This window comes from Ipomoea triloba, chromosome 13, assembly GCF_003576645.1.
Source record: "Ipomoea triloba cultivar NCNSP0323 chromosome 13, ASM357664v1".
Lineage (NCBI taxonomy): Eukaryota > Viridiplantae > Streptophyta > Magnoliopsida > Solanales > Convolvulaceae > Ipomoea > Ipomoea triloba.
In genome coordinates, this window is record NC_044928.1 from 27,697,860 (window position 1) to 27,722,397 (window position 24,538).

At 33.0% G+C, this 24,538-nt stretch overlaps 4 protein-coding genes and 1 long non-coding RNA gene across 8 annotated transcripts; 4 read left to right on the plus strand and 1 right to left on the minus strand.

Moving 5' to 3' along the window:
* The first annotated feature begins 148 nt into the window (after nucleotides 1–148).
* Nucleotides 149–3,739, plus strand: LOC116002056 (EEF1A lysine methyltransferase 4). 4 transcript variants are annotated; one of them, XM_031242061.1, is made up of 9 exons: nucleotides 149–465; nucleotides 1,467–1,580; nucleotides 1,926–1,994; nucleotides 2,074–2,093; nucleotides 2,170–2,222; nucleotides 2,334–2,364; nucleotides 2,828–2,906; nucleotides 3,183–3,322; nucleotides 3,402–3,739. In XM_031242061.1, the coding sequence occupies exons 1-9, from the start codon at nucleotides 282–284 to the stop codon at nucleotides 3,444–3,446; spliced, it is 735 nt and encodes a 244-aa protein (XP_031097921.1). In that variant the 5' UTR covers nucleotides 149–281; the 3' UTR covers nucleotides 3,447–3,739. The 4 variants fall into 4 exon arrangements, with proteins under 4 accessions (XP_031097921.1, XP_031097922.1, XP_031097923.1 ...); XM_031242062.1 differs by lacking the exon at nucleotides 2,074–2,093 and having other exon boundaries at nucleotides 2,156–2,222; XM_031242063.1 differs by lacking the exon at nucleotides 1,467–1,580.
* A 1,369-nt stretch (nucleotides 3,740–5,108) lies between these two features.
* Nucleotides 5,109–5,760, plus strand: LOC116002059 (ubiquitin-40S ribosomal protein S27a). The gene has a single exon (XM_031242067.1). It carries the CDS (start codon nucleotides 5,143–5,145, stop codon nucleotides 5,608–5,610), a length of 468 nt encoding a protein of 155 aa, XP_031097927.1. The 5' UTR covers nucleotides 5,109–5,142; the 3' UTR covers nucleotides 5,611–5,760.
* A 2,864-nt stretch (nucleotides 5,761–8,624) lies between these two features.
* LOC116002062 lies at nucleotides 8,625–11,160 on the minus strand. Its single transcript, XR_004094363.1, has 2 exons — nucleotides 9,722–11,160; nucleotides 8,625–9,144 (listed from the first exon to the last, which is right to left on the minus strand). It is a non-coding gene; the product is annotated as an uncharacterized LOC116002062 (long non-coding RNA).
* Nucleotides 11,161–16,798: 5,638 nt separating this feature from the next.
* Nucleotides 16,799–18,967, plus strand: LOC116002061. Its single transcript, XM_031242068.1, has 3 exons — nucleotides 16,799–16,991; nucleotides 18,338–18,484; nucleotides 18,878–18,967. The coding sequence occupies exons 1-3, from the start codon at nucleotides 16,836–16,838 to the stop codon at nucleotides 18,965–18,967; spliced, it is 393 nt and encodes a 130-aa protein (XP_031097928.1). The 5' UTR covers nucleotides 16,799–16,835.
* A 598-nt stretch (nucleotides 18,968–19,565) lies between these two features.
* LOC116002057 lies at nucleotides 19,566–20,655 on the plus strand. Its single transcript, XM_031242065.1, has 4 exons — nucleotides 19,566–19,642; nucleotides 19,727–19,948; nucleotides 20,059–20,184; nucleotides 20,270–20,655. Exons 1-4 carry the CDS (start codon nucleotides 19,568–19,570, stop codon nucleotides 20,459–20,461), a joined length of 615 nt encoding a protein of 204 aa, XP_031097925.1. The 5' UTR covers nucleotides 19,566–19,567; the 3' UTR covers nucleotides 20,462–20,655.
* Nucleotides 20,656–24,538: the final 3,883 nt, after the last annotated feature.

The window sequence follows — 24,538 nt, forward strand, 5'->3', positions numbered from 1 at the left end:
AAAAAAAAAAAAAAAAAAAACAAATAAAAAGAAAGAAGAAGAAGAAGAAAATAAACAGCAAACAAATGGAAAATAGAACAGGAAAAAACGTTGTCGTTTTCTCATGTGATCAACATTCTTTTACGGACAATTCGTTAGTGGCAGCACTTTCCTCTAGTCTGGTAATAAACAGAACAGAACAGAACAGAAGAGATCGCCATTGTTGAGTGAGAGAGAGCTCCATAGTTAGTTACTGCAGTGTTACAGAGAGAGAGAGAAAGAATTGAGATTCCGAAGGAGAAATGACACTAGGCGGAGGTGGAACAACGCAGGTAGCGTACGGAGACAAATGGTATTGGGAGAAGCGATACGCACAAGAGCCGGGTTCCTACGATTGGTACCAAACCTATCACTCCCTCGCTCCCCTCCTCCGCCTCTACGTTCATCCCCACCACCGCGTCCTCGTCGTCGGTTGCGGCAATTCCGGTACTTGCAAATATATTTACTGTTTGTTCTCGTGTTTCCTTAGTTTGATCCGAATGTCTAACTGTATTTGATCAGAATTGGATTTACAGATTCCTAAATGGCATTTTTTTGGATGACTAGGCAAATCTCACTCGCTAGAAGAGTATGTACTAGGTAAATCTCACAATATGACTGGTAAATCTAGCTCAGGTTGCTAGGAGAGTGTGCACTAGGTAAATCTCACAATGTAACCGGTAAATCTAACTTAGGTTGCTAGGAGAGTGTGTACTAGGTAAATCTCACGATGTGACCGCTAAATCTAGCTTATGTTGCTAGGAGAGTGTGTACTAGGTAAATCTCACATTGTGACCGGTAAATCTAGCTTAGGTTGCTAGGAGAGTGTGTACTAGGTAAATCTCATAAGGTGACCGGTAAATCTAGCTTAGGTTGTCATAGTGACCGGCTCAAACCATAGGTTGTCCATAGTTGATCAGTTCAACCATGGTTGTCCATAGATGAACGGCTCAAACCATAGGTTGTCCAGTTGAACGATTCAAACCAAGAAAGCTAATAGGCCACTGCACTGTTAGTCAAACTTGGGATCTTGTGATTACCAAGCCAACAGCTGAACAATTTGGATGGGGTTGCCCAAAATGGCATTTTTTGTTTTTAGTACAATGCATATTTGACAATGAAATTGTCCAATTATCTTAGAAATTAGAATCTAATATTGGGCTGAGTCCATAAATAAAATCAAATCTTAAATTCAGCCACCTATTGCATTATAAAAGCATTTGTTTTCTTTCTATGTAATTGCCACATAAGTCTAAGGATTGTGCAATCCTGTTCTTGAGTTCTTATCTTTTGGATAAGCTAAGTTGTATTTTTCTTTTTATTTATTTTGAATTGTATGAGGTGTGGCTCAGGGATTTTAAATTTATGTTCTCTAGACTTCACTTATCTTCATCACATGGAGTGACAAATTGAAGAAGTTTGTGTATATGATATATTCATGGTTGCAGCTTTTAGTGAGGGCATGGTTGATGACGGTTATGCGGCTGTAGTCAATGTCGATATTTCCTCTGTGGTAATTGAAGCAATGCAGAAGAAATATTCCAATCGTCCACAACTTAAATGTATCGTTTTGTGCATATAACATAGATGTCGATGAATTGGCTATTTTTCATTAGTAGCACTAGAATATATCAAATACATGGTCCTTACTCCCTAACTCTCCTGCATCTTCCCATCTCTTTAATCAACATTTCTCAGTGTGTCCGAGGTGATTAATATTTCTTTGCAATATGCGTGTGATAATATTTATGCATCAGCGTGTTCATTTCTCTAGTTTACGGTCAATAATAATTGTCTTACATAAAAAGAACTACTCTATAACTATATAAATTCTTTTTTGCTAAAAGATTTGAATTGGCATGTTACGTGTTTCATGGTTGAGTCGTTGATTCCATAACATTAGGCAGATATGAACATGGATGTCAGAGACATGAGTGCCTTTGAAGCCGGTTCCTTTGATGCCATTATTGATAAAGGTAGTCCTTTTTGCAATACCTTTTGTTCTAGAAATGTCAGTACAGTTGATGATTGCTAATTCCTCACATGGCCTTCCAGGAACTTTGGACGCCATTTTGGTGAGTACTTCACACGGCAACATACATATTTGAATGGCTTCGTTGCTTATTTGCTTATGTAGGTGTTTATCTGCAGTGCGGGAACGATTCAATGATAAATGCTGCTCAGATGCTTGCTGAAGTCTGCAGGTAGATCGGAATTTCGTGCATCGCTTTTCAAGTTGTTATTTTCTTCCAGGTGTGTTGCCTTTTTCCTTTTTGATCTCTTAATATATTGAAGCAGTTGATGGCAAATTATAGGGTCCTGAAGGATGAAGGAAAATATATCCTGGTAAGTGTTCCTCGTCTTATCTATCCCTGTCAAACAACTGCCAACCTATTCTCTTTTTCCCCCCTCCATTAATTTGAGTGGGAGTGGGGTTGTGTTGGTTGGCGGCTTAGAGAGCCGAGTCCAGCATCCTGCCATTGATATGTGGCGCTGACTGCTTTGCAAGTATAAGAAATAAAGTTGCACCTTCACTATTAGCTATAACTTTTGGCGTTTCTAAACTTGTGCGGTTGAGCCTCCACTTGGCCACTTGAACTAAGGGCCATTGGCATTTCACTCTATTCATTATCACGATAAATGTTAGTGTGTGCTGAATTTCTCTTTATGAATTGTATGTATACAAAATGCCCCTATAGATGGGGTGGCCAGAGACCTTCCATTGTATGTTTGAATTATTTTACCAAGGTGGGCAAATATGTATTTAGGCATCTTTTGCGTTTCCTGATTGGTCCAAATAATTTTGCAGATTACTTATGGAGCTCCAGTTCAGCGACTACATTTGTTGAGAGACTCATGCTCGTTGACAGTTAAATTACATGTCATAGGTATTTGGATTGCCCTATTTGTCTTTTCTTGAACTGAGTTATTTGTCGACTTGACTCCCCTCGCCCAATTAAGTGAACAAGAACAATCTGTTTGAATATGATTAATAGATATCTGAGTCACGAAACTGTGAATTACTAGATTTTTGTTGTTCTGTGGAAGCCGCACGAGCTATTTGCTTCTTCATGTTCTGTTAACATAGGCTGCTCGCAAAGATTCCCTCGTAACTACAGTTTGATAATTGACTTTATCCTTGTGTCTCACTCGTATTGGTGCAGACAAAGTTCAATCTACAGGGAGCTCGCACCAGCAAAAATGGGAACTGACTTCACCCATTGCATCGGATAAAGATGTAAGCTCCGTGGAATCGGTTTTGGGACCGAATCCAGGCGTTCACTATATATACGTTTGTGTTAAGGTAAACAGCATAATCAATCTCATCAGTATGCGATTTGCTTCTAGACGTTTAGAATGCTCATAGAGAAACGCCCTTTCAGGATAATACTTTGGAGTCCAGACACAAAGCACAGATCAACTATTGAAAGATGAAGCTGATCTCCTTTTGCCCTTTAAGTGGAAGGGCAATCACTCACTATATATACTGATACCGATTCCTTCATTGCCCGCCTGCCCGCCATGAATCCTTTTTTTTTTTTAAATACTGTACTTGTATCTATATCTCGCAAGATGATATTAATACAGTCGAACCTAACGGCTCGATCCGATTTGTAATAATGTTCTATGGTGAGAGGCATGCTGTGTAAACTTTGCTGTTTTTGTCTGGTGATTGTAAAATGAATGAGTGATGAAATGAAATGATGTTTCAGGAGACTCACCATTTGACTCTGCAATTTTTGCTCTCTATTCCAATACGTGGTTGAGTATATTGAGATCCCACCCTATACACACACACACATTATAGGTACCAGGTACAAGATGAGTAATCGATATTGTTCTGGGTATTATTATTAGTTAATTATTGTCTATGTCTCATTTTATCCGTCATGCTTACTATTCATTGGTCAAATTAATTCTTCCTTGATTGATTATTTTCTTTAGTATTTTTTACTTATTTTTAAATTTGATTTTTTGTGTTTAATAGTGCTTTTAATGTAGTTTTTAAATATATAAATTTTGTATATTAATATTAAACCTAATATTATGAAAAATTATATTAAAAATAATTTTAATCAAGTCTCGTTAACCAAATCAGACACATAAAATGGGATGGAAGGAATATGATACAATATGTTTGTTGGAATTGTACTGTTGCTATAAATAGAAAGAAAAAAAAAAGTAAGACTTTATCAAGTACAAATTATGCTCAAAACACTATTACGTATCATAAAATTTGTAATAATAATAAGAAAATATTATTTGCAACAAACTTGCATCATTTAACATAATTTGCAAATTGCAATAGAAAAATATTTTTTTAGACTATATACATCAACAACTTCATTCACATTTTTAGGTATTTCTACATGCATTCACGTTTGGGCTTTAGAACAAATGGATCAATACCCTACATATTATCATCTATAATGCTAATAGTATTTAGTACAATCAAGGTTGTACAATACGCTAAGCGGCGTCTAAGCGAAAGACAAAAAGAAAAAAAAGGCTTGTGTGTATTGTATATTTGTATAGGTTGACAGGTTGTGCAATAGTAATAACTCGGCGCCGAGTGAGCTACCTTGTAGGCCGACTGACTAGGTGTCGCCTAACGGCTAAAATTCTGTGTCTTAGGGCCGCCTAGGCCGCATTTTACAACCATGAGTATAACTATATATAATATCGACATTCGGTATCTAGTAGTAATAGTGGTGATGGTGGTGGCAAATTATTGTGTGGACCATTAATGTAATATACATTTTTAATATACTAAAAGTATATTATTTGTGAGGATGTACATTATTTGATAATATATAAAAAATTATATATTTTCAAATAATGTAATTTTAATATATTAAAAATATATTTTTTATTTATGATTCACATAAATGTGTGGACCGTGATTCATGGAATAATGATTGAGTAGTAGTAGGACAAGGAAACCTGAAAAATAGGATAGGATTGAACTAGACAATCAACTTCATAAGGCCCAAGAAAGTTCCGGACATTGAGCCCAAATTTGGCCCACGAATTTAGTACACGGAAACCCTAGCCTCCCGGCATTTTTGTATATATATATAGCGCCTTACACCCAAACCCTAATCTTCCACCACAAACGCAAAAATGCAGATCTTTGTGAAGACCCTGACGGGGAAGACGATCACCCTCGAGGTTGAATCGTCGGACACCATCGACAATGTGAAGGCAAAGATCCAGGACAAGGAAGGCATCCCGCCGGACCAGCAGCGGCTCATCTTCGCCGGCAAGCAGCTCGAGGACGGCCGCACTCTCGCCGACTACAACATCCAGAAGGAGTCCACTCTCCACCTGGTCCTCCGCCTCCGCGGTGGCGCGAAGAAGCGCAAGAAGAAGACCTACACCAAGCCCAAGAAGATCAAGCACAAGCACAAGAAGGTGAAGCTCGCCGTCTTGCAGTTCTACAAGGTGGATGAGTCTGGAAAGGTGCAGAGGCTGAGGAAGGAGTGCCCCAACGCCGAGTGCGGCGCCGGTACCTTCATGGCTAACCACTTCGACAGGCACTACTGCGGCAAGTGCGGTCTCACCTATGTCTACCAGAAGGGCGGTGATTAAGCGTCTCTTGCTTTTTAATACCTTTACTTTTGCTAGTAATATTACAGTTGGAGTATCGAATTTTAGCTTTTTTATGGATTTCAATTGTGATGCGATGGATTTATGATTATTTAAGTTTTGAGTTATATTTTAGACCATTTTTTACTTAAATTCCCGTGTTCATCTATCTTTTTCGCTATTTGATTTTGTGCTTTATTATTTTCCTATTCTGATATCTCTGTGGTTGCCTGTGGTGATGCTGAATTCCTGAATTAGTTAGATTTTGCAAGTAGTTGATTTCATTGAATGTTTCCGATTGGCTAAGCCTAATTATCTGAGAATAGTTTGTTGTCTTTTCTAGATGATTTGCTGTTGTTTAAATGGTCTTAACAAGATATTATTTGCTTTAGATCTTTTTATTGATGTTTCATTTGTATTTGTAATTGTTTGAGGCAATCCTTGGAAGGTAAAATGTCTATTAGTCATAGAATGTAAAAAAATTTAAACTGGAAGCTAATTTTTTTTGTGTGGATGTCTATTGTATCTGTTCTTGATGTAGGTCACTATGGTTTATAATCTTCTTGACTGGCAGAATTTGATGCATTCATTTTTTTGAACATGTAGGATGAATGTTTTGGTGTTTATAGTTTATATATCATGAATAAGTTTTGTGTGAGAGTGTCTCACCCTGATATGTGATGTGCATATTAAAACTTTCTATGAATGTATAGAAGAGTATGATATATTAAGGTATTATATGTTTTACTGGGATGCTCACACAAGACCTACTCTCATACGATTTGTTGTATTGGTCAAATTGAAATGGCAGGAATTGTTTTCTTGTATTTGTGTAGTAGTTGCTTTTGCTTTCTTTATTTGTTGTTAAAAGTCTAAGCTTGTGTTTAATGACTAAAAGTTTTTAGAACACCCATGTAAGCAACTTTAAGATAGATGCAAAATGTTTGGGATAACTTTGTGGTCTTCAGCATATGCTCAAATCAACATGCTGCATGCATCAAATAAATATATACTAGTATTCTTGTGGGCATGCGTTCTTCACTGGTTTAATCTTATGTGAAAATTGTCTCCATTTTGCCGGAAATTTGATCACAGGTCACTAATCGGTTTTTTGGATTTTTTTGCACCAAAATACATTGTTGGTGGGCTTAATTGTTACTTTAAAATGCTTAGGGGCCTAATTGACTTCTTAGGTAAAAGTGGAGGGCTTATTTGACCTTTTTCCCTTTATGTTTTTATTGATTGTACAATTTGCAATTAATTTTAGTGTTATTGTGAAATTTATGCTCTTTTATCCAACTCAAACTAAAGTGTGAATACAAGTCCATCAATCTTTATAAGTTGCATTTCCATATACTGATACAAATAAATATGCATAAAGATACCAAAGGCATTTACCGATTAATTGTCTTTTGACTCTTTTCCATAGCAAGGCCAAATCACATCAAAAAAACCGAATCCAATTGAGTAATACTCAATTTAGTAATTGATTACGGTGATTTTCTTGATTTAGTCTTAAATGTCTTTTTGTGCTTAATTGAGTTCTTGAGTTTGATACTTTACCTAATTGAATCCTTGGTGGTTAAAATCAAGGATTAAATTGAGAAAAATAACGATATAGTCGATGACTAAATTGAATATTAACTATTATAGTTGACTAATTTCGGTAAAATTACAATAGTTGAAAATTAAATTGTGTATTAATAAAAGAATGATCAAGTTAAAAGTCTACAATTATGTAAAACCATTGAAGTTAGGGACCCAACTAAGCATGGATGTTTGGCAAAAATATTTATTTATCTCTAACTAGAGAAAATCTGTTATAGTCAATGACTAAATTGAGTGTTAAGTATTAACTCAAATCTAATCAATTAACTGCTCTAATGTATAACTTTCAATGAATTATTTTCTGTTATATTTTCAATGTAGAACTTTTACAACGATACATACATATACTTTCACATATAATGTACACACGAGTAATTGATGGAACTTTCTTCATGCATTCAAGAAGCTCTTTCATTACTAACCAGACAGACTAGCTATTCATCATTTTTGCATTTGCGATTCAAACTTGAACTGACAGTTCATTTTATACACAAACATTCTCGATCTATAGGCAACATATGATTTAACTTCAAACACTCAAAACAGAAGAACATATGAAAAGAAAATGAAGATAGAGATTCAAACAGGAAACACACTAAAGCTTTAAACAAAAATGTATGGAGTGAAATATCAGAGGGATCAGTGGATCACTGCATGCAAAAATGAGGGGATTTGGGGATTTGACCGCTTCGATTGCCATCAAATTAAAGTTATTAAAGTTAGGCCTTTTAGTACAATGTCGATATAAGTTTAAAGTTATTAAAGTTAGGCCTTTTAGTACAATGTCGATATAAGTAAATGAAAAATGTGTCTCGGCGGTGGTCTCGGCAGCTATGTCGCCGCCATCAAGCGGCTCACCTCTCGGCGGCAGCGGCTCACCTCGGCCTCAAGACCACGAATCGAGAAGCACGGATGAACAGTACGCCAAATTAAATGGCGTTATGCCACAATAGAGCTACACGTTGGAGCATTGGATTTTGCCGATGGAGTTTACCATTTGGAATTGCTCTATTGTCTTCAGTTTGGAATTGCTCTATTGTCTTCAATTTTCTTGCCTTGTAAGTTAATATGATCTAATCGATGTGCAGTTGTCTCTTTCATACTCAATTTAACAACTTTTACTAGAGTAGACAGACTCAATTTAACAACTTTTACTAGAGTAACAACGGTAAGTTTTTAGAAAATGTTGTGATGCATTCATAAAAATTACAGTATATATGCATCTGTAATGTTTGTTGCTATGTAATGTTTTTATCCCCATGTAATGTTTGTATTTTTGGGATGACCATGAAAGTGTGTATTATTTTTGAAGGTGTGTATTAGGTAAATTTTGTTTGTGTGATAACAATAACAAGTAGTATCACTCATAACAAGATAATAAAATAAATACAAAAAATCTAATCAAGTTGTACCACAAGAACGGATGAATATATTATTATGTGGTAAATTTAAGAGAGTAATACATTACCACACAAATTGATCCAAGACATTATGTGGTAGTATATGATTCTTTTACAAAGGAAATGCATCATAATAATCCTTTTATAACATTTTGGTACACTATTATCTTTTAAATTTAAATTTAAGAGAGCTTTCGCTTGCCCGCTCTGCCAGCCTGTATTGACAACTTTACCATCAGCCCACCCGCTCTGCCTGTATTGACAACTTTACCATCAGCCCACCCGCTCTGCTAGCCTGTATTGATAACTTTACCATCAGCCCACCGGTCAAACTCTAATCTTGATGTGAACACCTTCCATCATCCTGAACTTTTTCCGCATTCGTCTTTCCAGTGAAATTTGAACCCACACACTGCCGCCTTCAATCATGACATCCGACAAACCACTACGCTAAGTCCCGAGTACCCTAGTTTAATCTTTTGTGTGGGAAATTGTCTCCTTCATCCTACCCACTACTCATCTAGGTTGCCTGCAATCAGGGGCAGAGCAGGGAAAGTAAATAAGGTAGGCCAAAGCCATAGCACATAGATATAAGAACAACAATTTCTTATGATCAAATTATGAAATATACCCATCATTCCCTGCATCTGTGTGGATGATGAAAACAGAATTTTAGTCTGTGATGATGATGGAGATCTAAGTACAGTTCCAGAAAACATTGTTAATCTGATTTAATGGTCTTGAATATGGCAAACTGGATGAATATTGTGACACATTCACAAATCACAAGATATAAGTAGCTCACAAAGTGCTACATTCTGCAGATACATTTATGTATGACACAATAACAGTTTATAATGCATGAAGTCATCGGAAACAAAACATTGGATGTATTTCGCCTCAAATGCAGCTCTCCTTAACAAATGCAGACTCTATAATACCGATTGAAGATTGTTAAAGAAACTGGAAACAACAGATTGATGACCTTTTCTCCGGCTAAAATTACTAGAGAATTATAAAACACCAGCAATCTTTATAAGTTGCATTGCATATACTTATAGAAATAAATATGCACAAAGATGTTAAAGCAAACCAAATGCACTTACCAATAAGACAGTCGTTTTTTGTCTTTCCCATAGGCCATAGCAAAGCACAAAGTGGTCATGTGTTGTCAACCTTAGAGATGACAACTCGGGAATATCCATTCCTACCACCACTAGGATCCATCACCCCTTTTCATCACCTCACACAAAATACGTTTGTCAAAATGACCAGTAGCCTAAACTAGGGAAGGAACAAAGTAAAAGTGTTATTATTTATACTAAATTGGCGAAGAAAAATGCAAATAGAATACTTGAAGGATACTTCCACATTTGCTTCATGCTCTTTCTCCACATCGAGCATTTTCAAGACAAGGCGTGCTAATATATCCCAGTGCAGTAGGCAGTTTGCAGAATCACAATTAAATAAAATCAATTTAAAATAGTGTACCTGTTAAAGAACATGAACATTTGGGCCTTTTGGGGCAGTAATTTGTTGAAGAAGACAGGCTTTGAATTTAAGCTATATTCTTACTTTGTCTCTGCTATATTCATATTTTTCACATATTTCTATTACTTGGAGACAGATCCTAATACAGCCAAAGCAAAGAAACAAAGGTAATAGAGGCAATCAAATATAAGATCCAGTAAAAGGCTTCACAATTGCAGTGCTTTTCATCCAAACAAAGGGCACCTTGGATGAACATTTAACTTATGGAAATGCCAGATTAAATGCTCATAATTGCTCTGATCTCTCCAGTTCTTAACAGTAGCCACAAGTAACCAACAAATGCATAAATAACTATACTTTCACATACAGCATACATACAAGTAATTGATGAACTTCATGCATTCAAGAAGCTCTTTCAGAACTTACCAGACAGATTGGTTTATGTACCATGTCACAGCCTATTCCTCATTGTGCAAATCCTTTCACAACTTCAAGCAGTAACTCACATCATTTTTGCATGAGCGATCCAAAATCCCATAAAAACCTGAACTGTTTTATCTAGACATTCTCTAATCTCTAATCTCTATAGGCAACATATGAAACCATTAAGTGAAACACACTAACAGCAAAAATATCTAAGTGGCTATCAGTCTCTTGGAAAAAAAAAAAAAAAAAACTGAGGACAGCGAGGGTGGAGAAGCAAGATCTAAACGAATATCAGTTATTCTGTGATGGGAATAAGAAGACAATAATGAAATAGCTTCATCAGTGTCCAATATCTAAAAATTAAAGCTTTACACAAAAAATTATGAAATGAAATAAGCAGATTGAACGCATCAAATCAAAGAAAGAATAGATTTTTACAGGAAAAGATGAGATATTAGAACTTAGAAGGATGAGTGGATCACTGCATGCAAAAATGAGGCGATTTAACTGCTTGGATTGAGAACTGATTTCGCACAAGGCATCAGTGCATACAAGCATAAAATCATTGCCTCCCTGTTAAGTGTTCACCAAGATGAACCCTAGTCCCTAGCCCGATAAATGGTTAGATCTAGTCAAAATATATAGGAATATAAAAATAATAATAATTCTCTTTTTTAATGCAAAAGCTGGTGATTTCTGTGGACAGTATTCCTGGATCTAGTCAAAATCTCTTTTGTAGTGCAAAAGCTGGTGCATTCTTTGATGCCATGTGACCCAACCTAGCTGCGAAAAGCTTCACAGAGGATAAATCAGTCATCCATCTTAACCAAACAAGATAATATTATATTCTACCATCCAAACCAAACACATAAAGTAACCTTACATTTCCAAAATCTCATATTACCTTTTCGGAAGGTAATCCTATTACCTGGGGTAATCCAATATTTCGTGAACCAAGCGCCTCCTAACTCTAAAATGGAGTTATAATTTATTTTTCAACTATTATTTCTTTAGATGTGGGCTTGGTTAAAAGTTAAAACAAACATCCATAACCCAAATCGTATATCCTCAAATCCAACCTCAATTTGTAATAAAGTCATCGTGAATGGTACACAAACAGCATTGTCTATGGTGAGGAATGGTGAGTTCATTGTACATTTTATATTTTCTAGATAATATTAAACCATTTATTCATAGTTTTTACTTTAATATTTCTGATACACTAATTTTGTTTGTATGTCTATTGTATACTTACAACGAATGTGGTTATATTATTATTTTTTAGACAATGTGCCTTTATTGTCTAGGATTTTAGTATATTTTTATACTAGTTATCACACGCGCGTTGCGCGATTAAACCAATGCTCAATGCGTATTTTAAAATTAGTGTTCCTTAATTGATTAAAGTAGTCATATAATAATGAGAGAGAAAAAAATTTGTAAATTAATAAAAATCAAAGAAATAGTCTGAATGCTTATATATTTTAATAAACATAACGAAATTGTAAATAGCTAAATTGCAACTAAAGTAAGTGGAAACAAATAAATCACTTACATGAGAGCAAATGGCGTGTCATCATTGTCACTTGTTTGGACACCGGTCCGACTATTTAAAATTAATGTGTTATTGTATTTGTGATCAAGTACTTTATAGTTCGTCCGAACAGGTTTGACAATGACATTTGAGATGATGTACCATTTGTTGGTTTGTAAAGTGAGATAATACATTCCAATGTCATTATCAAATACTATTGATTGAACCCGAGTTCCTTGCATTTAGATATAGCATTTACAATGATGTTTTTTTTTAGTGAGCACATTTACAATGATGTTGGTGGTGAATGAGAGCATCTTAATAATAATAATAATAATAATAATAAAGAGAGAAATTTTTTACTTTCTCTCAGGCGTTCCAATAGCGTTTTTTGGTTCGTTTTTCTTAATGACATGAACTGTACAACTCCAGCCCACAGTTTGTGTGTCAATATCAATTAGCTTTACTGCATTTGTCATGACTAATATCCTTGTGTCATGGGAAATATGCTAATAAAGGATGTTATGAAATAATATAATGGGAACTACAATGTGTAGATTATAGAGGAATATAATGAGAACCACAACATTACATACAAGGATACAAATATAGATGAACAGATTATACAATAGATATATTTACATAACAATATTGAAGTTATACTAATTAATGAGTATACCATCATTGATTTTTTTTTAAATTGTAATCATTATGAGTACAAATACAAACAATAGAATTAGCATGATAATATTTTGACAATCATACCTATAGAATGTCAAGTAGATTGTGTGTTGCAGAATATGTTAGGTTTAGTTTTGGGTTGAATAATGGTTTAGTTAGGAATCTATACAAAATTGTATTATATAATCCTATTAAGACTTCAATATTCTAATTTTAAGTTAAGAATCTATATAGAATTGTATTATAGAATATTGTCAATTTGTTTGAAAATTGCAATAAAGAAACAAATTGTCTAAAGAATTTAATGTTAAACTTCCGTTATATTTAACGGAAAAAATTTGGTAAAATTATAAAGGATTAGGATATATTAGGAATTTAATTAGAGGTTGCACAATAAGAAAAACACAAAGTACAATATGTTATAGCAGAGTATTACACCAACATTTTTTTAGTTCCAGTTAGGGGTCTAACATTATTGGCTCTTATTATAAGTGTAGATTTGGTATTAAATTTTAGTAATTATCCACCTTAAATATCAATTATAATTTTTGTTCCAAATATTTATATAACTTTCTAATTTACATATTGATGGGGTAATTAGTTGGGAGGAAGGAAAGGAATTGCAATTCAGTGGGAAAGAAAAAAGTAAGAATAATGTAGTAATTCAAATTACATTGTTTGGTATGGAGAAATAGACTTATTGGGAATGAGAATGAAAAGATGGTATAATGACTAAAATATCCTTGTGTAATAATAAAAATAACAATCATCATACTTTTGTCTAGGGGTGGCATTTCAGGTTTCGGTTCGTTTTTATTTTATTTCATTTTTTCGATTTCGGTTTTAAAAAATTTAAACCATTCGATTTAACATTAGAGTTCGATTCGGTTTCAGTTCGGATTTAATTCGATTCAGTTTAAGTCCTCGAATTTCAGGGTTCCCTAATTTTCTGAACATACTGTCACATTATCTATATCCAAAATCTAAACATTATATAACAAAATAGCAATTCAAAGTCCAAACATACTACTAAGTACTAATTGTGAAGTAAAGAATAATTGCAGCAAACAACAAAAGCAAAAAGTAAAGAACAAGCTATAAAGAAATCAAATAAAAATTTAAGAGAGATACTAGTGAGAATAGGAATTAAACAACGGAGCATGCATCAAAGAACTTAGATTTACTTCTTTATTACTCCCTCCGTCCCGAATTAGTTGTCTCATTTACTTTTTACACGCTTTTTAAGAAATTAAAGTAAATGTAATGTACTTTCTAATTATGCCAACTTTTTCACTTTTTGAAATAAAAGCAATAAAGAAAGCAAAAGTCATAAGGGTAAATTGGGAAAAGTAGAATGATGGTGATGTTCAATTTTAGAAAGATGACAACATTTTGGAACAAACTAAAAAAGGAAAGTAAGGCATGTAAAATGAGACAGATGTAGTATTATTTTTGTTGTTGTTGTTGTTGTTGTTATTATTATTATTATTATTATTATTATTATTAGTATTATTATTATTAAAACCTAACCAAGTTTTGTTCGATTCGGTTTGATTTTTAACCGAACCGTCCGGTTTACAAAAATCCCAAACCGTTCGCTTTTGTATTACTAATTCGGGTCGGGTCGGTTCAGATAAACTGAACCGAAGTGCCAACCCCTACTTTTGTCATTTCTTATATTTTTCCCTATTCTACAAGCACTGAATTGCAATTCTTTGGGCTACCCCATGAATCGCAATTCAACAAAATGAGGAAATTGTAATTCGGTGGAATTACAATTTCTTCTAACCAAACAATGTAATTGAGGGATTCATGGAATTACAATTCAATTACATTCAACAAAATGCCTTATGAATATCCATAATTTGAATTATGAGCATTTAATATGTAAATTATAAACATTAATATACAAATTGTGAACATTTAATATGCTTTATAGACATTTAATATATAAATGGAATAAGGTTCAAATTAGCCACTGAACGTAATAAGAAAGTGCAACTAGGTCACTGAACAAAAAAAAAGTGCAATTAGACAACGGAACACTTCAAATGTATGCAATTTCACCTAACAGCAGGTTACCATCCATTTCTTCATGTTACTTGCTTACGTGTACGGTGAGTTGACATTTTAAAATAATTTTTAATAATAAACTATTAATAAATTTTAAAATAATTTTAAAAAATTTAAAAATAATAATAAAACACACATTCAGCCATCCCCTTTACGCCTTAATAATACGTTTGTCACCTTGATAGGAAACCTGCGGATGAATCAAATTTAATTAATTAATTTATTATTATTATTATTTACGAAAAATCCCCTTTCTCGTGGAATACTCATGGCCGCAATCAGCTCCCAGGTCTCCTCCCTCACCGATTTCCACCATACAAAACCGTCAAAACCAGATGAGGCGGCGGAGACGAAAGACTCTTTGAAGTCCGCTATACGATGGGAGACGGGTACTGGATTTGATGACGACTCTAGCGATGACGACGTATGCATCTTTTTATCTAATCTGCCATTCGATTTAATTATTAGTCCTTTTTTGGCATCTGTTTCAAATTCATCTATAATCATTAATTTTAGGATTATGATTTTGCCATTCGTCTTCTGTTTATCCAATATGCTTTTCAATGTCGTAATTGTGATTCAATTGTTACTACTTTTTTCTTCAATTCTATTTGATTTGATGTGATTTTAATGGTTATCTGTTTCTAATCCATCTATAACTTTTAATTTTAGGGTTATAATTTTGCAATTCGTCTTCTGTTTATCTAATCTGCTATTAGATTACGTAATTATAATTCAACTTTTAATACTATCAATGGCCATCTTTTTCAAATCCATTGTCCGTCAATTTTAGGGTTATAATTTTGCAATNGAATAGGAATTAAACAACGGAGCATGCATCAAAGAACTTAGATTTACTTCTTTATTACTCCCTCCGTCCCGAATTAGTTGTCTCATTTACTTTTTACACGCTTTTTAAGAAATTAAAGTAAATGTAATGTACTTTCTAATTATGCCAACTTTTTCACTTTTTGAAATAAAAGCAATAAAGAAAGCAAAAGTCATAAGGGTAAATTGGGAAAAGTAGAATGATGGTGATGTTCAATTTTAGAAAGATGACAACATTTTGGAACAAACTAAAAAAGGAAAGTAAGGCATGTAAAATGAGACAGATGTAGTATTATTTTTGTTGTTGTTGTTGTTGTTGTTATTATTATTATTATTATTATTATTATTATTAGTATTATTATTATTAAAACCTAACCAAGTTTTGTTCGATTCGGTTTGATTTTTAACCGAACCGTCCGGTTTACAAAAATCCCAAACCGTTCGCTTTTGTATTACTAATTCGGGTCGGGTCGGTTCAGATAAACTGAACCGAAGTGCCAACCCCTACTTTTGTCATTTCTTATATTTTTCCCTATTCTACAAGCACTGAATTGCAATTCTTTGGGCTACCCCATGAATCGCAATTCAACAAAATGAGGAAATTGTAATTCGGTGGAATTACAATTTCTTCTAACCAAACAATGTAATTGAGGGATTCATGGAATTACAATTCAATTACATTCAACAAAATGCCTTATGAATATCCATAATTTGAATTATGAGCATTTAATATGTAAATTATAAACATTAATATACAAATTGTGAACATTTAATATGCTTTATAGACATTTAATATATAAATGGAATAAGGTTCAAATTAGCCACTGAACGTAATAAGAAAGTGCAACTAGGTCACTGAACAAAAAAAAAGTGCAATTAGACAACGGAACACTTCAAATGTATGCAATTTCACCTAACAGCAGGTTACCATCCATTTCTTCATGTTACTTGCTTACGTGTACGGTGAGTTGACATTTTAAAATAATTTTTAATAATAAACTATTAATAAATTTTAAAATAATTTTAAAAAATTTAAAAATAATAATAAAACACACATTCAGCCATCCCCTTTACGCCTTAATAATACGTTTGTCACCTTGATAGGAAACCTGCGGATGAATCAAATTTAATTAATTAATTTATTATTATTATTATTTACGAAAAATCCCCTTTCTCGTGGAATACTCATGGCCGCAATCAGCTCCCAGGTCTCCTCCCTCACCGATTTCCACCATACAAAACCGTCAAAACCAGATGAGGCGGCGGAGACGAAAGACTCTTTGAAGTCCGCTATACGATGGGAGACGGGTACTGGATTTGATGACGACTCTAGCGATGACGACGTATGCATCTTTTTATCTAATCTGCCATTCGATTTAATTATTAGTCCTTTTTTGGCATCTGTTTCAAATTCATCTATAATCATTAATTTTAGGATTATGATTTTGCCATTCGTCTTCTGTTTATCCAATATGCTTTTCAATGTCGTAATTGTGATTCAATTGTTACTACTTTTTTCTTCAATTCTATTTGATTTGATGTGATTTTAATGGTTATCTGTTTCTAATCCATCTATAACTTTTAATTTTAGGGTTATAATTTTGCAATTCGTCTTCTGTTTATCTAATCTGCTATTAGATTACGTAATTATAATTCAACTTTTAATACTATCAATGGCCATCTTTTTCAAATCCATTGTCCGTCAATTTTAGGGTTATAATTTTGCAATNTCTTTTTCAAATCCATTGTCCGTCAATTTTAGGGTTATAATTTTGCAATTCGTCTCCTGTTTATCTAATATGCTTGATGGATTTAATTAACCCTCGGTCCGAATGAATAAAGTGTAAACCCTTTATGATAATGTGAACGAATAGGGAATAATGGGAAAAACTGGTGTGTCAAGATCATGGAGACCAAATATTGGTATTAAGATAGTGTAATGGCTATTACCAGAGTGAGTTAGGACAAAGAACAACACAATGTCTTAACAAGACAATAACAAAGCTATTTATACCCTCAACACTTCCTAACTGCCCCCCAAGCACGAAGGAACAGTTATAGATCTGCCTTGACCGCCCGTGCCACGACCGGACTCGCGGTTCTGACCATCCGAGGCCTTAGCGGAGACACTCACTCCATTCGTAATATATCCATCACTGCTATTAGATTACGTTATTATAATTCAATTTTTAACACTATTTTGTTCATGTGATTTCAATGGTCATCTGTTTCAAATTCATTATCTGTCAATTTTAGGGTTATAATTTTGCAACTCGTCTTCTGTTTATCTAATCTGTTATTAAATTACGTAATTATGATTCAATTTTTAATACTATTTCTTTCACGTGATTTCAATGGACATCTGTTTCAAATCCATTATCTGTTAATTTTAGGTTTATAATTTTGCAATGTTTTGGTCTTCTTGTCTTCTGTTGATCTAATCTGCAATCTGCTTTAATACGTTGTCTTCCAATCCATTCGATTTTATGCAATGTTCTGGCTGTCTTGTCTTCTGTTGATCTAATCTGCAATCTGCAATTCAAAGTTGTAACTATTATTATTCAACTTTTAATACGTTGTCTTCCAATCCATTCCATTCTATGCGATTTCAATGGGCTTTTGGTTCAAATCCATCTATAATAATTAATTTTATGTTTATAATTTTGCAATTTATTTGCTTTTGTGTTAGGGTGTTTGCCCTCAAGAAGATGAAGAACTGTCTGAACTGTGCGACTTTGCTCTTTCTTTTTGTGAGACTCAACATCCTTGCCCTCAAGAAGATGAAGAACTGGCTGAACTGTGTGACTTTGCTCTATCTCTTTGTGAGACTCAACATGTATGTATGCATCTCTGTGCTATTCCAAAATGTTTTCCACTCCACAAATCACCAAATTTTTGGATTTCAAATTTCAACTAGTTACAAAATGTGGCATCAAGAGTGTGTGTGGTAATGGAAAATCATACTGGATCCCATTGTATAATGATTAATATATATAGCTTATGTTCCATTGTATAATGATTGGTGGTAAATATATGGAAGTGTAGCAAGGGTAAGGGACATTCTAAATTATTTTCTTATAAACCAAACGGATCATATGGGTGACCCAGTCCTTTATATGAGGTAATTGTTAGGTTTTTTAGTCTGTATAAGTAAATCCTAGCTAGCTAAAATGTTGAAAAGTATCTTCTATCTGCTCGTAGAATACTCATGGCTGCAATCTGGTCCCAGGTCTCTTCCGTTACTGAGTCCGACTATACAAAACTGAAACTGGATGATGGAGATAAAGATGAGGGGCCGCGGAGACGAAAGACACTTTGAAGTCCCTAAAGCTGCGGAGATGAAAGACACTTTGAAGGGGAGGCGGGTACAGAATTTGATGATTACTCGAGTGATGATGACATAGTATGCATCTTTTTATCTAATCTGCCATTTGATGTCGTAATTATGATTCAATTATTAGTCCATTTTAAATTCATCTATAATCATTGTTTTACGATTATAATTTGCAATTTGTCTTCTGTTTATCCAATCTGCTATTCAATGTCGTAATTATGATTCAGTTGTCACTACTTTTTTCTTCAAGTCTATTTGATTTGATATAATTTAATGGTTATCTGTTTCTAATCCATCTATAGTTTTAATTTTAGGGTTATAATTTTGCAATTTGTCTTCTGTTTATCCAATTTTCTATTAAATGTCGTAATTATTATTCAATTTTAATACTATTTCTTTCATCGGCTTCTGTTGATCTAATTGCTATCTGCTATTGAATGTTGTAATTGTTATTCAACTTTTAATACGTTTTTCCATTCTATTTGATTTTATGCGATTTCAATGCACATTTGGTTCAAATCCATCTATAATCATTAATTTTAGGTTTTATAATTTTGCAATTTATTGTTTGTGTTAGAGTGGCCGATGCTTTCCTCTCAAGAAGTTGAAGAACTGGTTGAACTGTGTGACTTTGCTCTTTCTCTTTATGAGACTCAACATGTATGTATGCATCTCTATGCTATTAACTATTTCCCTCTCCATAAATTACTTTCCCTGAATTTGTCTAACTACTCTACTTTTTAGCCAGGAGAGTATTGGAAGTTTGAGAGGGGTTATGGAGGGAAACGATGGTCTACTCTTACCGATCAGTATTTCCTTGAATTTTTCGGCAAAAAGGCAGATTGTAATTCCTTACGAAATTTTGTGGTGCTTGCCATTTGTTCTGATTTTGTGGGATGTGAAAAATTCAAAGTAGACCAATGTGTCTTAGTGAAAGATGATGAGGTGGAGCCAATGGATGAAAATGTATGATTTCAGTGAGTTATCCATTGAACTTGATGTGAAATCGAAATTCAATTCTTATTCTTATATGTTTCAAATCTTACTGTTATTATTATTGTTATTATATTTTGCAGATTAAGGAAAGGGTGAGCATGGAGAATGGCCGAATTTTCCTATTTTCACATAAAGAGCTCCAGGAACATTACAAAAAATTTGTTGAATTCTGCAAGTCTGCGCTCACTTACTATCAAGAGCGCCATGTATGTATATCAACTCTACTTTCCTGCCCAAATCAACTTGCCTAGTACGTTTTCTAAAATTTTTATTGATTTTCTCACATTTTAGGTCGGAGAAGCTTATGAGTTTGTGGAGATACAGACGGCGAGACACTCTATCATTAGAGGCATTTTTATATTTCATGCGAAAAAGAAGGCCGATGCTACTCTTGCAACTTTTAAAACCTATACTCATCCTCTCGTTCTACGCATGGACATAGATGTTGTGGGCTCTTTTGAGCAATATTTCAGCGGGTACTAGGCGACACCTACAACACTGCACTTAATTAGGCCTTTCAGTAGTTTATTGCTTTTTTTTAATTTTAATTTATTCTTAATTCTTAATAGTCGATGGATATTGTAGTCGATGGATTTTTAAGCCTTTTAGCTCTATATATATATATGTTTATAGACTCCTACATTCATCCGATGTATAGATCATATTTATTGGTGGTATATGCCTAGCAGCCCCAATGCAAGATTTAGCTAAAATAATAAGTTAGTGATCCAGCTCACTAGACTACCTTGATAAAAATTAGTTGTTGAAAGAATTATTATTATCACATTAACAGTTGAAAAAATTATTATAATCAAGATAGTTGGATTACCTTTTAATTTTTTTTGTAATCACTTATATATATATATATATATATATATATATATATATATATATAACGTATCTAATAAAAATGTTTAGGAAATTAGATAGTTAATAGAAGTAATTAATATGTTTAGGAAAGTGATATATTTTGTTAATAAGAAATACAAAGTTTCCTAATAAAATAAAGTCTTTAAGTATTTTGTAAAAAAGGACCTGGTCATTATCACCTAAACAAGGGGAGGCGGGTACAGAATTTGATGATTACTCTAGTGATGATGACTTGGTATGCATCTTTTTATCTAATCTGCCATTTGATGTTGTAATTATGATTCAATTATTAGTCTTTTTTTGGCATCTGTTTCAAAGTCATCTATAATCATTATTTTACGATTATAATTTTGCAATTTGTCTTCAGTTTATCCAATCTTCTATTGAATGTTGTAATTATGATTTAGTTGTCACTAATTTTTTCTTCCATTCTATTTGATTTGATATAATTTTAATGGTTATCTGTTTCTAATTCATCTATAATTTTTAATTTTATAATTTTGCAATTTGTCTTGTGTTTATCCAATCTGCTATTAAATGTCGTAATTATAATTTTGCAATTTGTCTAGTGTACAAGCATTTAGGGTTGCGTAGACCAGACCAGTTGTTTATATCAGAACGAAGCAGAAACATGCATGTGCAATCTCAGTACATTTTGTATGCTCTTGGATGGTTGATTCTCAGCCAAATATAGCAATACCTATTTTACACACATAATTGAGTTTGCCCGGCCCTTATGTTTTTCTGTTGTGTTGTACGAGTCTTTCCTCACTGAGCTGATTTCAATCTGGAAATTTGCTCAAAAGTTTAGTGTACAACCCAATCCATTTGTTGTGTACTTTATGTAGATCAGAGCTGTTGATACTGGAGTATAACACAGCAGATAGGACTTGTAAAGTACTGTTGAAACATGTGCACAGTAGATAGGACTATAACTTTACATAACCGGCATTAACTGTCTAAGTGCATATTGTTTTTTATTTTTGTCTGTGGTATTTACTGGAAGCTTTTTCAGCTTTCTTGATCTATACAAGTGATGTGAGCTAAGCTTTAGCCTTTCATGTTTCATACAAATTGTACCATGCCCAATTTCTGCCTTGCATTGAGGATCATGTTCAAAACGACATTCAAATTAGATAGTTACATTTAACATATGTATTTTTAGTTAATCGATTATGTAGCTATAAAAAAATTTACAGGTACATAATAGATATATAATTTAGATTGCATGGGCAACAATGGCATGTTTGAACACCCACAAAAAGGGCAGTGCATTGGCAGGGAAAATGGATTATACTATAACTCTATAAGCTGATGAATAATTTTGGAGGATAGGAGAAAAAACTTCTGGAGGTCGTTTACTAACTTGGAAAAATGGAGAATTTTCCAAAAAAATAGAGAAATGAGGAAGTGGAGAAAGAAATAATTGAGAGATTGTTTACTAAATTCAATTTTTCAAATCCTTTCTCAACTCCAATTCTCCAAATCTTATACAATAATGGAGAGAAGGAAATTGGCTCTCTCCAAATGGAGAAGTGGAAAAAAAACGGGTGAATAGTGCATTTTGACCCAGAGTTCCCAGGTTCGAATCTCGCTGGAGTTGTTGCTGGCCTTTGCGCTTTCTTCTTCATGTTTCACGCTTCTTGTCTTCATATTCATTAAATTATCATTATATATTTCTTATTATTATTATCATTATTAATTTATTATTATTATTATTATTAAATTTTTTATTATTATTATATTTTATTAATATTAATTTCTTCTTATTATTATTAAATTATTATTATTATTATTATTATTAAATTCTTATTAGTATTACTATTATTATTATGATTATTAATTATTAATTTATTATTATTACTATTAAATTATTAAATTATTATTATTATTATTACAATTATTATTAGAGTTAATTCCATTTTTGGTCCTAGATTTATAGGTGACATTCCACTTTTAGTCATTTTTTTTTCAAAACATCCACTTCTGGTCCTAATATTATTGTGGCATGCCCATTTTTGGTCCTCCGTCAAGAAAATCATTGAAATGCCGTTAAATACAATGACATTTTGATCTTTTTTTAATACAAAGTAGGTTGATCCGCTATATTTTTTATGTTTATTTTTTGAAACAAAATCAAATTTGAAGACTGAAATGCTTTGTATTTGACGAAATTTAAACTGTTTTGTTGATGGAGGACCAAAAATGGTCATGCCACAATAATACTATGATCAAAAGTGATCTCGCTGGAAAACTGGAAAAATGGAAAATTGGAGGGATGGAGAAGGAAAAATGGAAAACTGGAGAAATGAAAAATTGGAAATGGAAAAACAGAAAAATGAAGTACTTTTTTCCTTTTTGGAAAAATTGTACTTTTCGTTCTTAAGGTATATGGTAATTGTAGAATTCATCCCTAAGTATTGGTCATGCATACTGACTTTTTGTCCTTAAATTATCATTAACATTGCACTTTTCATCCCTTTACTAATAAAAAATTTGGGATAAAATTTGTAATTTTAGTATAACTCAGGGACGAAAAGTGTAACGCCAATGATAACTTAGAGACAAAAAGTGAGCATGACCAACGAAACGAATTTTACAGTTATCCTATAACTTAGAGATGAAAAGTGCAATTTTCTCTTTTCTTAATTATTTTATATTTCAGTGATTTTATGCTTCTTTATTTTGGGTCTGACAATGCAACAACCACAAGGCTTCCCTTTACAGCTCAACACCAATCAACGTAACAGGGAATCTATCTATCTATCGCAGTACATTTTGTATGCTCACATATAGAAGATTGATTCTCAATGCCACATATAGCAATTGCTTATTTACATGACATGATATGATATGATTGATTTTACCATGCATTATTTTTGTTGTTGTGTTGTGTGAATCTTTCCGATCCCCATTTATTTCAGTATGGAACTTTGGATTAAAAGTTAACAATGTACAGGCTAATAAGGTTGCTCAATCATGTCTGTTTGTTTTGTTTTTTTTGTTTTTTTTTTAATTTTTTATTTTATGTCACTTGAATCTCATGTCTCAATGAATTGTTAATACAATTGTAAATTGTGTGCTATATTAAAGAGTTCTAAATCAGATTTTTTCTCAAAAAAGAATCAAATTCTTGGGACATGTTCTGATTTTTTCTCAAAAAAGAATCAAATTCTTGGGACATGTTCTGAACTGAATTTGAATTAGTATCACAATAATAATAATTTCATGCCATATAGGTACACGTTTTCTCGTAAAAATGTGAAATAATCTTATTCGTGGTACACGTTTTCTCGTAAAAATGTGAAATAATCTTATTCGTTCATATGTATTGATCACTAAGAAAAAAAATGAAGAAACACAATGGTTTTTTTTTTTTTCTTAAAAAAAAAAAACAAAATTATTACTACTAACTTTGGCCGTGCATTGTACAAGTTTAAAAGTGCATCTACTGATAATTAACCATGCATTCAAGTTTGATGAACTCTAAGTTGCATTAATATGCAACGGTGCAACAAACTTAAGTGCATTCTTTTTAGATCTTGAGTGGAATGTTAGTTATTACTCCATAGTTGATAGTGTCAAGCTTATCAAATGCACATTCAGAGTTTGTAATTATTACGTTTTAAATCATTGTCAAGTCAATCTAAATGTTTTGATTATCCAAATGGATAGACTAGACTATTCCAT